The sequence below is a fragment of the Protobothrops mucrosquamatus genome, unplaced genomic scaffold (assembly GCF_001527695.2).
Source record: "Protobothrops mucrosquamatus isolate PMUCROS unplaced genomic scaffold, P.Mucros_1.0 scaffold2097, whole genome shotgun sequence".
In the NCBI taxonomy this organism is placed as follows: Eukaryota; Metazoa; Chordata; class Lepidosauria; order Squamata; family Viperidae; genus Protobothrops; species Protobothrops mucrosquamatus.
Window position 1 is genome coordinate 147479 of NW_015388199.1, and position 16574 is coordinate 164052.

The 16574-nt window shown below is 39.5% G+C and overlaps 1 protein-coding gene across 1 annotated transcript in view; it reads right to left on the bottom strand.

Moving 5' to 3' along the window:
- DYNC1H1 (dynein cytoplasmic 1 heavy chain 1) overlaps positions 1–16574 on the bottom strand; it is a gene marked incomplete at its 5' end in the record, with an annotated part of 43287 nt that overhangs the window by 12653 nt on the left and 14060 nt on the right. Inside the window, 21 exons of the mRNA XM_015824049.1 lie at positions 104–278; positions 777–871; positions 976–1110; positions 1241–1494; positions 2177–2327; positions 2422–2568; positions 3552–3705; positions 4797–4924; positions 8686–8898; positions 9835–10050; positions 10745–10862; positions 11535–11730; positions 12407–12527; positions 12618–12737; positions 12864–13037; positions 13175–13379; positions 13463–13677; positions 13923–14084; positions 14191–14305; positions 15136–15269; positions 16108–16237. Of these exons, the coding sequence (XP_015679535.1) occupies positions 104–278; positions 777–871; positions 976–1110; positions 1241–1494; positions 2177–2327; positions 2422–2568; positions 3552–3705; positions 4797–4924; positions 8686–8898; positions 9835–10050; positions 10745–10862; positions 11535–11730; positions 12407–12527; positions 12618–12737; positions 12864–13037; positions 13175–13379; positions 13463–13677; positions 13923–14084; positions 14191–14305; positions 15136–15269; positions 16108–16237 (3358 nt within the window). The remainder of the gene's footprint in view (positions 1–103; positions 279–776; positions 872–975; positions 1111–1240; positions 1495–2176; positions 2328–2421; positions 2569–3551; positions 3706–4796; positions 4925–8685; positions 8899–9834; positions 10051–10744; positions 10863–11534; positions 11731–12406; positions 12528–12617; positions 12738–12863; positions 13038–13174; positions 13380–13462; positions 13678–13922; positions 14085–14190; positions 14306–15135; positions 15270–16107; positions 16238–16574) is intronic.

Below are 16574 nucleotides of genomic sequence, written 5' to 3' on the forward strand. Positions count from 1 at the left end.
AGCTGCATATATACAATGGTCTAAATAGAAGGAAATGTTCTTATTTGCATTAATAGTTCACTTTAAAATTCAATAGTTTAGACATATGAAAGGATAGTCTTACATCATCAGCTTTGATTTTAGAAACAAGATCCTTAAATGAAGAAAGACAGCTCAGTCTCATCATAGCTTCCACCTGTTCTAAGGTCAGGCCGCTGATTTTGGGGAGAATCGTATTGCTGAGAACAATTTCTTTCCCTCTTAGGAAATGCTGGAATTCTGCATCATATGTAGGCTCCCTTCAATGGAAACAGAAGAAAATCCCACTGAGAACAATTCTCTCAAAGATAAAGAAACCTAACTACCCCCTAAGTATAATTCTCTGGGTTACTGATACGAACAAGAAACCTGGGAAAATCATTACTTCAGCTTATGTGCGTATGTCTGCTGTATGAATAGTGGTTTAAACATGACAAATAATCTTTTGCGAGAGATATCAGATAAAGGTTAAACCATGCTTTTCATTCAGTTTTTTTTTTACAGCAAATCCAAATGGGCCTTTCTGACATTGTTTTTATTGATTTGAACAGAGATATGGAATTACCTGTGTCCCTCTGTCATCTTAGGTTGCACGAATTAACTTTAAATCTATAAATGCTAAAGCTGGATACAACTTTAGTCTGACTTTTGGAGTGCTTTTTTGTTTTGCTTTTCATGAAATTCCCTATAACTCTTAAATTTTGGAAAGATTTCACTCTTTAATATTGACTTGCTTATTAGTAAGAGAACTTGCTTACCCTATAGTGCCTTTCAGTTTTATTCTAGCCAACAGCATTGCAAAGGTTATGTGATCCTGATGTAGCATGCCACGAGCAACTCTATTGAATGCCACCTAGAGATACAACATTAGGAAGATCAGCTTTGTAGAAAGTTTGTGAACAGGAAAAAAAAATAAATCTCTGAAGTGTTTTGAAGTACAAAATGCCTCTACTTAACCTGGAACAGATCTTTTGTGATAATGGAAAGACGTTGGGTATGGTCCGTAATTCCCTTCAAATTGGGGTTTTCATATAGGACATTATGATAGATATCCAGGAAAAACTGAAGAGAGTACTGATTCAGGAAGTGTATCTAAGGTAGAATTCAAATGGAATAAGAATGTTAAAAGCAACATATTGACTTGAATGGAAATGGCGTCTTGCAGCATTTAAAAAAAAAAAAGGTAATCCGAGAAAGGGAAACCTAAATTAACCCCCTGTACCTGCTTCAATGACTCCATTGTGAAGTAAATACTGCTGCATGCAGTCGAAAGTGGGAGGTATTGCTGAGACACTGTTTCCACCTCTTGCATGACAATATCTGTTTCTTCCACTTTTCTAGTAACCTCAGCTGCCTCTTTCTTCAAGTTCTCCAAAGTGGTTATGATGGTATCATCATCCAAGATACGTCCTTTTACTTCGTTGAGGGCTTGGAGAAGAGATTTTTCTAGCTGCCGCAAACGCAGCTGGAATTCACCTTTAAGAATAACAGAGGCCCTTAAATAAAACTTGAATCACATTCTGACATCTTACCTTTTAACAGAGTGGACACAAAGCAACAGCAAAAAAAATTACTAACGCTTTTTATTTTTTAATAGAGATGAGAATCATTTATGAGTCTGAACTGACAATTGCTAGGAAATTCCTAAATTTATTAAGTTTATGTGCCACCCAGAGTGAGAACAGCATATAAAATACATATATTTTGGATTCTATTTAATTTTGAACTTTGGAATATGGGTTGGTCTTACAAGAATAATTTTAAACAACGCAAAGCAATTTTAAGCATCCTGCCTAATCTAATGTAGTTTTTCTAGAAGCATAAATAAGGTATCTGTGCAAATAAATGTTAATAATTAAAGGGTTTTTTTTTAGTGATGGAAGTTTGTTTAGGAAAATGATTTTTTAAAAAGAGACTTAACAAGGAAATGAGACCAGTACTCTTTTTAACTTGTTCTGAAAAACAAGAATCTGACTTTTTGAGTTCTGCTCTGGTAACCATATTTAATAGAGCTGAATCTCAAACATCCAGGTAGGTCTATTTGCTAATGAAATTGATATCGGTACTGTTGTAGAACAGAAACAGGATTCGATTCTTTTCTTTCTGCAGCTCTCTAGGTGCTAAAAATGTTGGAGATTTGGTTTTTCAGTGACTATACCTTGAAGTTTGAGGAGATCAGAACGTTTCTCATCCACATCTGGTCTTTCAGCTTTCAGTACCTCATTTAGGCATTGGCTCTGTAAGCTGCTACGAGTTACTGTGAAGTTGACAAATGTCACACGAGAACAGAGATCTGGTGGAAACTCAACCTATAAAACAAAAACATTCAATGTAACCTTTAAATAGCCTTCCCTATCCACTGCCATCAACTACTGGTCTTGTAAAAACAAGTTTATTCCTTACTGTTGGGTCTCGGGTGGAGAGGAATATTACAAATGATGGTGATAAATCAATATCTTGATCTCCCAAAGTGATAAGAACTCGACCACCAGTTCTACGGACTTCACGGTTCAGTACAGGATTCAGAACAGGGTCATAGCTCTCCACATCCTGGACAAGATGACAAAGTGATCAGGCATACATGGAATCAGTAGAGATAAAATCCTCTTGAACTACTTTCTGAAAGAAAGCTACGACTTGCTTAATGACTGCAATGCTTAGTGATCAAAATTTCAGGCCCAATTGTGCTTATAAGTCAAGGATTACCTAAATTTTTTTTGGGGATAGTCTATTTACTTTGAAGAAAACTAGATTTTCCCCCCAAAATAATTTACTCAGATTTGCGAACAATAAGTTAATGAAGATTGTTTTTCTTATCCTGTCTTCTGTTTAGATAGGTAAAAGTCTTAAATTCAGGCTCATCTTTTTTAGAGAAATCTAACATTTGAATAAGTTGAATCTTTAAAAAATGTAGTTATATCTGCTAATATACTATCCTCAACACATGGAAAGGAAAACAGGCATGATAATGTGACATCATGATCCAAGCCAAGCTTCTTTTGTAGAGGGCTTGTTGTTTGTAGCATGTGTGAATATAAGGGGAGAGAACTCTGACTGCAACACTGCAAACAACATTTTATGTTTTGATGACTCCAAACTTTTTGCTCAGAACTGTTTAAATTTTTCAATAACATTCACTGATGGAAGCCATTATAAGATATATTTATTCTACAACCTAAATTTTGCTTACCAATTACAAGAAATAGCATGAATTTTAAGACACAAATTTTAAGTAAGTTCAGAAATAATATAGCTTAGGACGAAAAGAGACATTCTTGTCAATGTCTTATCAGCCCTGGTTGCTTATTATTAGCCCTGGTTGCTAAGTGCTTTTATTTCAGTGGTTTCATGAGGTAGGCTTGGGTATCTCTAGATCCTGTTCCTTTCAATATTACATGGGTTCCATATTACTGATTGTACTTACATTTTTTTCTGCACTTGAATTACAGATAAGTGCTGTTTGTTTTCATAAAAGTAAAAATGATATGAACTCTCCTTAGTTTTTGAAGGCAAAACATGCAACAGCAACAAACCTGGACAAGCAGAGGATTACCAAATCGCAGGGCACTTTCCAAATTCTTTCTGAACGCGTCATCCAAAAAGCTAGTGCGAGTTATTTTACGGTCCTTGTATTCATTCATGATGAATTCTGTAGCTTGGCCCGAAGGATCGATAATTAAGGGATACCTAAAATATAATTTCTTAAGTTTTAAGGAAGCTAACAAAAGAATATTTTTACTCCATATATTCACTGGAGTCATTTTTCAAAAGAGAGTTTAATAATATTGTATTAAGATTTTTTTTCAATGCCATCACTATTAAATTCATGATTCGAATTCATGATGTATGCTGGAAACTGAATGATAAAAGCTTCATTTGTTAATATTCACCAAAAATAATTCTGTTGCCTTTACATTTTACTTCTTTGAGCTTCCAAATTTCTATTTAATCTGCTATTCTATTGAATGTTGCGCTTCTAACAGGCATACCACAGTCAAACACAGTCTGACTGCTACTTGGGAATAGTGAATATTTATTTAAAGCATGTAAGATATATCTTTGAAAATTCCATTTTAAACTATGTTAGTGTCTAATCTGTTAAAACATAATCTTCAGATATCTAATGAATACTTAATATAATTTTGCCCGTCTTCTTATAAACCTCCCAAGTGGCCTAGACATTTTGTAATTATTCTTAAATAATACTTGAACTGATTGATATCTTGAACTTTTTGGAACCATTAATCACATGGGAAGGGATTGCTGAGAGTTGCTGTTAACTTTTTGGATGAGAATTTAGATGATTTTCATCTTATGAAAATAAGATGATTTTCATGATTTCATGATAAGATGATTTTCATCTTAGATGGCATATTTTTCTTTAACAAAACCAGTATCATTGGTTTATTAAAACAGTGGTACAGCAATGCACACTGTTTTTGGAACATATTTCCCTGGGAATGACTTTCTTTCATGATATAGGAAATATGATACATAAATGTATTATTCCCAGTGCTATTCTTAGGGGAAAAGATGCCTACAATTATTAGCCATTCTCTTCATACTACATCAGAAGATTCTTGGAAATGCCACAGTATCAGAATATTTATACAACATCCTGTCCTAGGAGTATAGCAAAAGTAATGTTCTTTCCCCTAGAAATAGCTGAAAATCATTCAATCACAGGAACAAAGGTTTAGGCAGGAATAATTACAAGTGTTAATAGTGTTTTTCTAAACAGGTTTTTGGATGAAAATGCCTGATGAAAAGTAAAGTACCTGTTAAATCTCTTGAGCATAATTGCATTTTCTGTGCACAAGTCATCTGCAGGGAGAGAACTTGCTTGCCAGCGAAGACGTTCATCTGCATTCGACAAGTATTCTGTTCTAGCAATATCTGTACGGAACTGTAAAATGAGGATTATGGTTTACTTAAGAAAAGCCAAGAATTGACAAATACCTGTGGGTTAATAAATGTATTTGTTCCCTTTCTACTACTACTGTGATTTGTTTTACCCTCATAAAATATTGTTAACCCTTCAGCAATATCCTTTATCCACTGATTGAAATTTGGATCCAAGTATACGTATCTTTAATCAAAATGGGGCAAGTATTGGAGAAACATACCGTATTTTCTGGCGTATAAGACGACTTTCTAAACCCTGAAAATCTTCTCAAAAGTCGGGGGTCGTCTTATACGCCCAGTCGTTTTATACGCCGGAAAATACGGGTATTCAGGCAGGCTTCCAGAGTTCGGCTGGCAGGATGCAGGTAACCCCTCCCCCCGTCCTGCCGCCTCCCGCCGCACCGCGTCCCGCGCCTCTGTGTCTCAAGCCTCTGTGTTATGCTTGGGCGGAAGACTTTTTCTTTTACAGATGGGGCGGGTGGGCCTGACATTTGCGCGCAGGCAGGACCCCGCCCGCCGAGCCACCGCTTCCCCATCACCCTCCACGCCAGCCTGCTCCGTCTCCAGACCTCCCAGCTGACGGGCGCAGGTCCGGGGGTCGCCAGCTGACGGGCGCAGGAGTTCGGCGCTGCAGCGGCCTCCGCTTCACCCTCCGCACCGGCCAAAGCGTTGCCTGACGTTTCGGCCGACGGACGCAGGTCCGGGGGTCGCCAGCTGACGGGCGCAGGAGGTAGGCGCTGCCGCGGCCTCCCAGCCGCTTGCTTCTTCGCCTGGAGCAGTTGCAAGGGCTTGCATGGTCGGCGGCGGCGGGGAGCGCGTCAGCGGCCCTTGGGGACCATGCAAGCCCTTGCAACTGCTCCAGGCGAAGAAGCAAGCGGCTGGGAGGCCGCGGCAGCNAATTGTGAACTTAGAAATACTGTATTTACTATAGGCTGCAGAAAAAAAGAACCCTTCTTTAAGGATACTAGTTTATGTATTGATAAACATTTCGATCAGAATACATTCTTTTTCATAAAAACAATCACTAGAGGTTAAGGCCCCAGGTTAGAAATCAGAAGATGGTGAGTTCCAGGCCTACCTTAGTCATGGAAGCTGGGTGGCTGATTTTAGGGCAGTCACTCTCTCTCGGCCCAATTCACCTCAAAGGATTTGAGAATGCTGCTAATCACTGTATATTCAGATATCCATATAAAGGTATGTGCCAGATGCCTCCTTTTCTGGAAGTTTTTTCTCCCATTTTTCTTTTAGCAGTTTCTCTGAGAAAGGCGGCTGTCTGGAAACAATCTAGCTCTTTGTTATCACAACCAAGGACAAAGAATTATCAGAGATGAGTTAGAGGTAAGGTAACAAGTCACTGCATCTTCAGTTGCCTTTACAGTTGTCCTAATGGATAACGATGGGCCTTTCACTATGGCACCTATAATATCTGTTTTTCAAAACCGAAAAGCTAAATGTACTACTAATTGAAGCATTTGTGTAGATCTTTGAATATTTGAAGGGTTTTATCTAATGTTGGCTGAAGTCTTTTTATAAATGCTTGCCTCATCAGTTTTTGACGCTACGTAAGGCATAAAAAATATTGTGTTTGTTTGGTTGTCAGGATGGATGGAAGCATTTATGGAATTTCTGCCCCAGAGACCAAAATGATTTGGATGAACCTCTAGCATGATTCTGGAGAGTGGTTAATATGCTACTTTTCTTCATGAGCAAAATGTCCTAGGCCATCCTTGTTAGCACAAATTCATGATTTCTGCCCATTTTTACAATACTGTTTTGTTATTTACAATAGTTTATTTTAAGGTGCACATAAAAAACAAAACAGAGATTAAATGGATATACATACCGTATTTTCCGGCGTATAAGACGACTTTCTAAACCCTGAAAATCTTCTCAAAAGTCGGGGGTCGTCTTATACGCCCAGTCGTCTTATACGCCGGAAAATACGGGTATTCAGGCAGGCTTCCAGAGTTCGGCTGGCAGGATGCAGGTAACCCCTCCCCCCATCCTGCCGCCTCCCACCGCACCGCTCCGCGTCCCGCACCTCCGTGTCTCAAGCCTCTGTGTTATGCTTGGGCGGAATACTTTTTCTTTTACAGATGGGGCGGGTGGGCCTGACATTCGCGCGCAGGCAGGACCCCGCCCGCCGAGCCAGCGCTTCCCCATCGCCCTCCACGCCAGCCTGCTCCGTCTCCAGACCTCCCAGCTGACGGGCGCAGGTCCGGGGGTCACCAGCTGACGGGCGCAGGAGTTAGGCGCTGCAGCGGCCTCCCCTTCGCCCTCCGCACCGGCCAAAGTGTTGCCTGACGTTCCAGCTGACGGGCGCAGGTCCGGGTGTCGCCAGCTGACGGGCGCAGGAGGTAGGCGCCGGCGCGGCCTCCCAGCCACTTGCTTCTTCCCCTGGAGCAGTTGCAAGGGCTTGCATGGGCGGCGGCGGCGGGGAGCGCGTCAGCGGCCCTTGGGGACCATGCAAGCCCTTGCAACTGCTCCAGGCAAAGAAGCAAGCGGCTGGGAGGCTGCGGCGGCGCCTACCTCCTGCGCCCGTCAGCTGGCGACCCCCGGACCTGCGCCCGTCGGCCGGAACGTCAGGCAACGCTTTGGCCAGTGCGGAGGGCAAAGCGGAGGCCGCTGCAGCGCCGAACTCCTGCGCCTGTCAGCTTGCAACCCCCGGACCTGCACCCGTCAGCTGGGAGGTCTGGAGACGGAGCAGGCTGGCGTGGAGGGCGATGGGGAAGCGGTGGCTCGGCGGGTGGGGTCCTGCCTGCGCGCGAATGTCAGGCCCACCCGCCCCATCTGTAAAAGAAAAAGTATTCCGCCCAAGCATAACCTTTAAGGATTTTAAGGATCTTTGAGAGGGAGAGAGAAATAGAGGGAGAGAAAGAGGGAAAGAGAAATAGAGAGAGGGAGAGAAAGAGGAGAGGGAGACAGGGAGAGAGAAAGAGGGAGACAGGGAGAGAGAGAGAGAAAGAAGGAGGGAGAGGGAGAGAGAAAGGGAGACAGGGAGAGAGAGAAAGAAAGGGAGACAGGGACAGAAAGGGAGAGAGAAAGAGAGAGGGAGGGAGAAAGAAAGAGAGAGGGAAAGAGAAAGGGAGAGAGAAAGAAAGAGAGGGAGAGAGAGAAAGAAAGAAGGAGAGAGATTAAATTAGTAACATGGCTGGCTGTTCAGTGAATCTGGTTTCCCCACTAACTTTGCTTGTCACAAGTTTGCAAAAGGTGATCACATGACCCTGGAACAATGTGACCATCATAAATAAGAATCGGTTGCCANGTCTTATCCTTCCTTTCAGCTTTAGAATGAATTAGGAAAAGTTTAATCCACTTGCACTGTTTTATGTTTACATGTTTGATGACAAACAGCCTTATGTTTATAAGTGACAGTTTTCCTGCTAAGTACCTGCATGTCATAAGCATTTGAATTAAAATTACCATATTGAAATCAAATCTGTTTTTTAATTTTTATTTGGTGTTCGTTGGAACAGGGGTAGTCTTATACGGTGAGTATAGCCCAAACTCTATATTTTAACTGGAAAAGTTGGGGGTTGTCTTATACACCCAGTCGTCTTATACGCCGGAATATACGGTACTCCAAATGATCCAGGCTGTTCAGCTGTAAATACTAAGGCTAACATATATCAAGGAACAAGATACTGATATGGCATTCCAAGCTCCAAACAGTTGGTACATCATGCCACACAATAAGTGATTCAACTGTTTGTAACAAATGGTGAATGATTTTATGATCCATGAATGTTTTTTTTTTTTTACCTGAATATTTGCCTGCTGTAAGTGATGGGACCATGTTGTGAACAGGTTTTGCCGCATCTGCTGGTCAAAATAACCAGCATAAGCAATAAATGCTCCTGAGAGCAAACAGTCTCCTGCAATTGTGGACATCTGATTCTTGAAGGTTTCACTTGTTTTCTCCCATCTTTCACGTTCAGCGGACAAGCTCTTCAAAAGAGCTGTGCTACGATTTACCTGGAAGTGAAGCAATTAATATATTCAAACAAAATCCAAACTCAAAATTTTTGTTGTCATTTCATGGAAAACACTATTATTAAAAACTTGGCCCTAACATAATATCAGTGGGAAATGGGAGGCAAGAGAGAAACAAGAGCAAAGTATAGAGCTCCAGGAAAACTGCAAGAAATTTTAATCATAGCTGAGAATAGTTCTGCAGCATATCATAAACTGTGATTAGCATCAATATTACCCTTTCCCATTGGTCTTCTATTCTTCAAAGAGGCCTCCAATCAGTACAGATAGTCCTGACTGCCACTGTAACTGAGATGTGTAGGCTATTGAGTCTCAGATAAGAAAAGAGGGAGTGCCAAAGGTAGGAGGCGATGGCCTGGGAGACTTGGTGCCGACCAGGCACAAATTGGGGGAAGGGCAGTGCTGCGGGAAGGAGTGAGTGTAGGAAGGTCGGATGTGGGAAGGAGAGCATAGTGCGTGTGAGCAAAGAAAAGCCAGGAGTGCGGGGAGACTTATGCAACTGATCTGTGACCTGTCAGCGTTCCCATTGTATTTGCTTGTGGGAAGCTGGCAGGGAAAATCACATAAATAGTGATCACATGATTGTATGACACTGCAATCTGGTTTTAAGTGTGAGCTGGTTATAAAATGCCCAAATTTTGTTCACATGATCATGGGGGGCACTGGCCAAAACTTTAAGGACCTTTGAAGTCCTTTTGTTCAACATTGTCATTAACACTGAATGGTTGCTGAATGAATGTTAAGTGAGGACTACCTGTTCTGAAACTACAGTATAGAAGTCAAAACAAGTGTCTTAAGACTCATGTTGGTCATTTAAAATGGAATTCAGTGCTCACAAGAAAAATAAAAGCCTGACTTTGGTCTAATCAGAACTTAACAAAAAATTAACAAACATTTAACAAAAAGTGGCAGTCTCACTTTTGCTTCCACAGCAGCTAGATCTGCCTTAATGGCCTGAGCTTCAGAAATCAGTACAGCATACTCCTCCTTGTAACGAGCAATGCTGGTCTCCAGGTCTCTAATCATCTGCTCAACTTCATTGGCCTTCTGCTGGTTGTCTTTGGCATCGTCCTCAAGTTTCTGCAGCTCATTCCTCAGGGGCTCTACTCGCTTCAACATGTCAGCATAGTTCAACTGGAAGAAAGAGCAGGCACTCAATTTCCAGACAATTTGGGATGTTAACAGTCCTCCAAAAGCCCTCATATAAACAGTCTGATGTGAGAAAGTTGCTAAGATGAAACCCAGTGGATTATTTTCACTGAAGAAATACTTCTTGTTTGTGAAACTGAATGGGAGGAATTCTTCCTCCCCCATAGAAACCCACCAACTCCAGCACTGGGGATCTGCAGAGAGATTTTGAAGATGTGTACAGAGCTATGGATTTGTGTGGGAAGGACACATTGGAGAAGGAGAAAATTCCCCTCAAATCTAAAAGTCTGCAACTTCACTCTTTGATTTTTGACAGTAGGCATGCTTAAGGAAGATGGATGTATTTCAGCACTAAATTATACTATAAAAAACTGAAATAAATTAGAATAGAATAGGGAGAGTCGGTTTACCAGTTTTGAATGGCACTGAACGGGCACTTCCCTTTCTGTTCTACAAATACTTGACAAAACCTGCTTGGTACTGTTTTCCATTTTTTTTCCTTTTGGTCCTATTTAGCATTTTCATTTGTTTCTTTCTTTTTATCCAAAACTGCTTTTTCCACAAAGCATTTTGCTTTCCTCTCACTGTTTTATCAACTTTCAGGAATCAAAAAACCTACTGCAGCCCCAGCTTCTATCTCTTATTTTGAAAATATGATCTTTCCAAACAGATTTCTTACCTGTGCAATAGCCCATTTTACCATAGGTCCACAAGCCAAAGATGCTCTGTTCACAATTTCATAATTGTAGCTTGGATTTGATAAATAGTTCTTCTTCATCTTCTCTCGGATGGCATCACTAGAACAGCAAAAGAGTTTAAAGAACCATACAGGCAAATATTCAATATACAAGTTCCAATTGTGCAACTATCACCATCACCATATTAAATAGAGCTAAAACTACAAATACCTTATATCTTCAATATTAAAGTTGACAATGCTGCTGATGAAATTATCTCTGATAATAACTGGCCTGATCTTTTTCCAGTCACTTGTCTCCTCACCCAACAAGAGACAAATTGATTCTAAAGCCAGTTTTACTGCATGAGGTGGATTGGCCATAGTTCTTACTTCAATAAGATGTTGTTTCTTTATAGAGCTCACCGCTATTAAGGGATGGAAAAAAGCACTGAGCATGCGACATACATTTCAGGCTGCCGATGGGAATGGAGAATGAAATTTAGTTCAAAGACTGCAGTTTTATTACTGTTGTAATAATATATGGGCTGCTGTAAACAACAGTCTCCATTTTGGATCTCACAGACCCCAAGAAGTCTTCATTAACCTGATACAGGTTAGAGATGGAGGGCAAGAAAGTGACATTGTAAATAAATGATTCTTTCTGCCTAAAGATTTAGCAAAATCAGCTCTTCATATTTTGTATTTGTAATCTGGTCATCTTTCAGAAGTCTCTGTGAACAATTTCATTCAGTTCCCAGAAGCAGCTAAAATACATTTCCAAATTATTCACCTGATCTCCTCAGCAGAAAAGTTTACAATGGTTGGGATGAAGTTTTCCCTCATTATGATAGAACGTATCTGTTTCCAATCAGTTGTACTTTCACCCAAAAGCAGACAGATCGATTCTAGTGCCAGCTTCACTGCCGCAGGTGGATTCGCCATAGAACGGACCTCCACCAGATGTTGCTTCTTTATTGATTTAACAGCTAAGCAGGAACAAACCCAATCAGCCAGGCGTGAAAGAAAATGATTTAGGAGAAAACAGCAAAAAGCAAATTCAGAGATGATTTGAACAATTTTAATCTTACATACAGACACACACACACACACACAAATCAATTTTAATTTAAACAAATAATTTATAGGTAAAATCTGTAAGATTTTTCTGGTAGCTCTAGTAGTGCCCGTAAAGCACAGGAAAAAAAATCACTTTTCTCACTTTTCAGATATACCATCAGCTACCACAAATAATCTAATAGACTAGTAATGTTCATTGTAGCCATCTTTTTTTTTTTTTTTTAAAGTCATGTTACATTCCAATATTTTGTATTTTTAACTCATAGTAAAGCCATCAATAGCTACAACAGCTTAAGTGGCAATATGAGCAGGTATTCTGAAAAGCTGTGCAATTATTGCTTTGTGCATAGTCAGAGTAGAATATGATTGTTTGTTCCAATTATTCTCCCAAAGATTTAAGCTTAAGAATGTAATATTGTTTTCTTTGCTCTTATTAAATTTCTGTGAGAGATGATATACTAAAACCAAACAATTACTGAAAAGAGTTCACTGAACAGCAGATAGTAGAGCATGCTGCAGACCCAAGCTGATATATATATATAATTGCTTCTCCCCCCCCCCCCCAATTTCATAATATCTGCCTACCGTTCTGTGCCTCAATAACTGCAGGCTCTACTTTATCCAGATCTTCTTTCACGCTCATTTGCTTATCTGCAATACCTTCTTGCTGTTTGTGTAACTGTTCTTGAATTTCTTGGCTCATAACCTAGGGCAAGTTATACAAAGTGAAATATTAGAATCTCAGCCATGTACATAGTAGTCATTTTCGTGTTATTAAACCAATCAGAGTCCTCACCTTTTTCTTCTCTGCTTCTTGTTGATCTTTTACCATCTTTTTTAATTTATCATTAGCTGCTGCATTCTTCACTTCAAGCTCCTGACTTTTTATTCTTAAGTCACGGCGCAGTTCTTCTACCTGGAATAGATATGAGATTCTCAATAATGTCAACGTGCATTAATGGAAAGTTCTGTAATAACTTCTAGGGGTTGTCAAGAATTTCTCTCCCCCCCCTCCCCCATTGTCCTTTGTTTAGGTTTATACCTGGTCCACAGTTTCCTTGATTTTCCTGAGTCCAACATTCAAATGCATCTGCTGTTCTTCCAATTCACTCCTCTTTTCATTGAATAAATTTGCATAGTGGTTGATGAAGTCCAAATAATGACGAGGAGTGATGGCCATTGTTCTGCCACCTCGTTTTGCTAGTCGAGCGTTAGCCTGCCGTCAAATAAAATGTTGGTACAAATTGGTAAGTTTTAAAATTTCCTCCACAAAACACAAATGCAATATCTTCATCTAGGATTGTCTGATTAAGAGCACAAAAAACCCGTATCAAAATGAAAAGCTGAATCTACCTGATGAAGTGTCTGATGAACAAACACACAGCTGTTTACAATAGCTTCTCTATGTGATGGAGGCTGTGGCAGCTTGTCATAGACAACTGGCATGTAATCAGGCACAATGTAATTTGGTTTCTCAAGATCCATTTTGCTAGTGAATTCTTTACCAACTTGATAAAGTGCCTCAGTGGACCAGTCTCCAAACCAGTTCAATACACACCTAAACAAGATAAGACAATATTGCCATATTTTGAAATGAATTAATGGAAATTATTCACACATAGTGTATTAATGGTGCAGTACCTGTTGAAGAGGGCTGGAGATGTAGCTGCTCTATCTTTCAATCCTTCTGAAGATGGATTCATGGTAAAGACTACGTGCAGATTTCGGATCACTTGACTAGTGAACCATTTATAAAGTTCTTCATGTGAATCCAACATTAAGCCTTCTTTCTGGGCCCCTTCCTTACACTGAGTCATAAGTGTGGCATATTCATCTCCTTCAAACAGTCCAGGGACCTACATTGAGAAAATGCACATTAGAAATCTAATTGATTCTGGAAACTCTTAGAGAAGGGCTGAATTCCAAGTTTCTGACAGCACAAATACATAGAGTTATACAACTGTTTTACTGCAGACTGGTTGTTCTTCAGCTCAGAGATTAAATTTCAACTGATCACGGTAACTGATGGAACAATGGCTTTTTTCATTTTAAAATACAGAAATCTAGATCCAGCTTTTCCCTAAGCTCTTCATTAAGTTACCTCTCCATTGGCCAGAAGAGTGTTCATTCTCTCCAGGAATCCAGAATCAAGTACATTTGATTCATCCATTATGAATGCAATTTTCTCATTCTTGCAGCCAGATCGTCTCAATACCGTTCTTAGATCTTCATCAAAATCTTCACCAGTGTACTTTCTATGTACCTGTGAATCACAATTGTGGGTCAATTTTTGTTTTTATGTAGTCTATAAAAGGAAAGCAACATAAATTGGTTTTAGTTCTACTATTTGAAAGAGTGGTTGTAATAACCTTAATTTGGTAGACACTTAGACCATTCATCCACGCCACAAACCGAGACAGAGTTGTTTTTCCTGCTCCACTGACACCAATGAGAAGTAAGTGCCCCTGAGGTTGACGGAAGATTCTGAAAAGATACTTCATTTAGTGAATATAATGCAAGCTACCAGTATAACTCATTTCCTTCTATAGGAATTATTTATTCATTACATTCAATGGAATGTTCCTACAGATGAACATACACACAATTAGAGTCTTAAATGTATTTATAAAACATTATTGGAGATTCTTTCCAGTATTCAATATCCAAGAAAACATTAAATATTCCTTCTTAAAATGAAAATTAGATTAACTTAATAATATACATTTTTCTTGCCATGGTTTCCCGAAAATAACACCCGATCTTTTTTTTTTTGCCTCCAAAAGAGCCACCTGATCTTATTTTCCACTCACCTCCGGCACTGACAGCCCTGCCCAGCTGGCCCATTTCTGCGGCCAAAAGAGCAGCTTCATTCTGCAGCTGAGAATGGAGCTCCGACCTGCATTTTGCAGTCAAAGGCCTTTCTAAGAAGGCCTGTGTAGCCGAGAACCAAGCTATGGATTCAATCCATATCAATTCAATCTATAGCTCAGTTCTCGGCTGTACAGGCACTTCCAGAAAGGCTTTTGACTGAGAAATGCAGGCTGGAGCTCCATTCTCAGCTGCAGAATGAAGCTGCTCCTTCGGCTGCAGAAGAAGTAGGCCAGCGAGGCAAGTGTCGATCCATGGGAGACCTGGCTGCAATGATAACTCCAGCCCTCCCCACCCTAGCTTGATTTTTAGGTGTGCACTTTGCCCCAAAACTAGGGCTTATTTTGGGGGCAGGGCTTATATTAGGCCCAGCCCCCAAAATCAAGCTAGGTCTTATTTTCGAGGTAGGTCTTACTTTTGAGGAAACACAGTAGTAATACACATACCTATCAATTCGTAGCACATGATCTAACACTTCATTGAATAAAACAAGTGGCACATCGAGTTCTTCTTCATAGAAAACTTTCAGTCTTGCTTTCACATAATCTCTTAACTCCTCTTGATCAACTGGGATATAGTCCTAACAAAAAATAGAACAAGCAAATATTTTTGTATGTACACAGACACACATAAATGCTGAAGCTGACTATGTTTAGGGTATTATCTTAAGATGCATAAAATGTTCATTTGCAAAGGTGCTTGATTTCTCATTAAAAATTGTTTCATATTAAGCAGTCACTGCCTTGAGTTTTCCCCCAAAATAAACAAAGCTGACAGGAATGTAACATTTATTTCCAAATCATGATGCTGCAAGAAAAGTACTGATGCAAAATAAATGGAAATAATAAAAAATCAGCACTGAAATTCTGAACAATCCTAAAAAAATAGCACAATTATTTAACTGAGACAACTCATTCTATACACAGAAAAAGATAAAACCAGTTTAATATAAAATAAAATCTTGATCCATATTTTCATTTAGGTTAACTTTCTTCCTCAAGGATATAAGAATGAAGTAGTTACTTAAATTAAATTTAAATTTTAACATGGCTATCAAGAATCATGGTCAGCTACACAGGCTGAGTTTTGCAAACATTTCATAGTTAAACTGGCCAACTAATATTCAAGTCAACATACCACAGTAGAACTAAAAAGGTTGCCCTATCTGGCCTCAACCAGAACAGAATGGATTAACTGTAATTATTATCCTTTTTGACAAATTTATTACGTGAAAAAGTTTCCACACAGAATTTTAAATTTTTGTTATCAGTGTCGGATACAGAAGTGGCAGGGTAGTAATTTTATATCTTTTAAACATGTGCTAATTGTTTTTAGTTGAAAATATCTCCATGTCCTAATATCTCCATGTCCTAAACATTGTACAACTCAACCACATAGAAGATAGGTTTTTCTCTTACCTTTGAAAGCCAATTACTGTAGAGAATGGGCCTGCACATGGCTTTCTCTTTATCTATATTGGGGAAATGTTTCAGAGCTACCATATCGATATTTTCATCAGTCCATCGTCTCTCCTCATCTTCCACAAGCCTGAATAAACACAGGAGATTGAGAGAGGAAGCAGACAGGACTTAACCAGGATAAAAGTAGGGAAATAACAGCATAATAGAGCTCTGAGAAGAAGGAAGAAGGCTGAAGATAATTCTCAGCTCACCAACTACCTTGCAGGAAAGATTCTAGAAAAATTGTAGAAAACGGAAGCAAAACTTTTGATAGTATACATTTTCTAGAAAACATTTAGATTTTCTCTTTCCTGGACAGCTTTTAGGAGATCTATCTACAACAAAATGCCTACAATTTAAAAAAAGGGGAATTCTTTTAAACAGAAGTCTAGTACAGAATATTTATTTGCTACAACCTGGCAAAT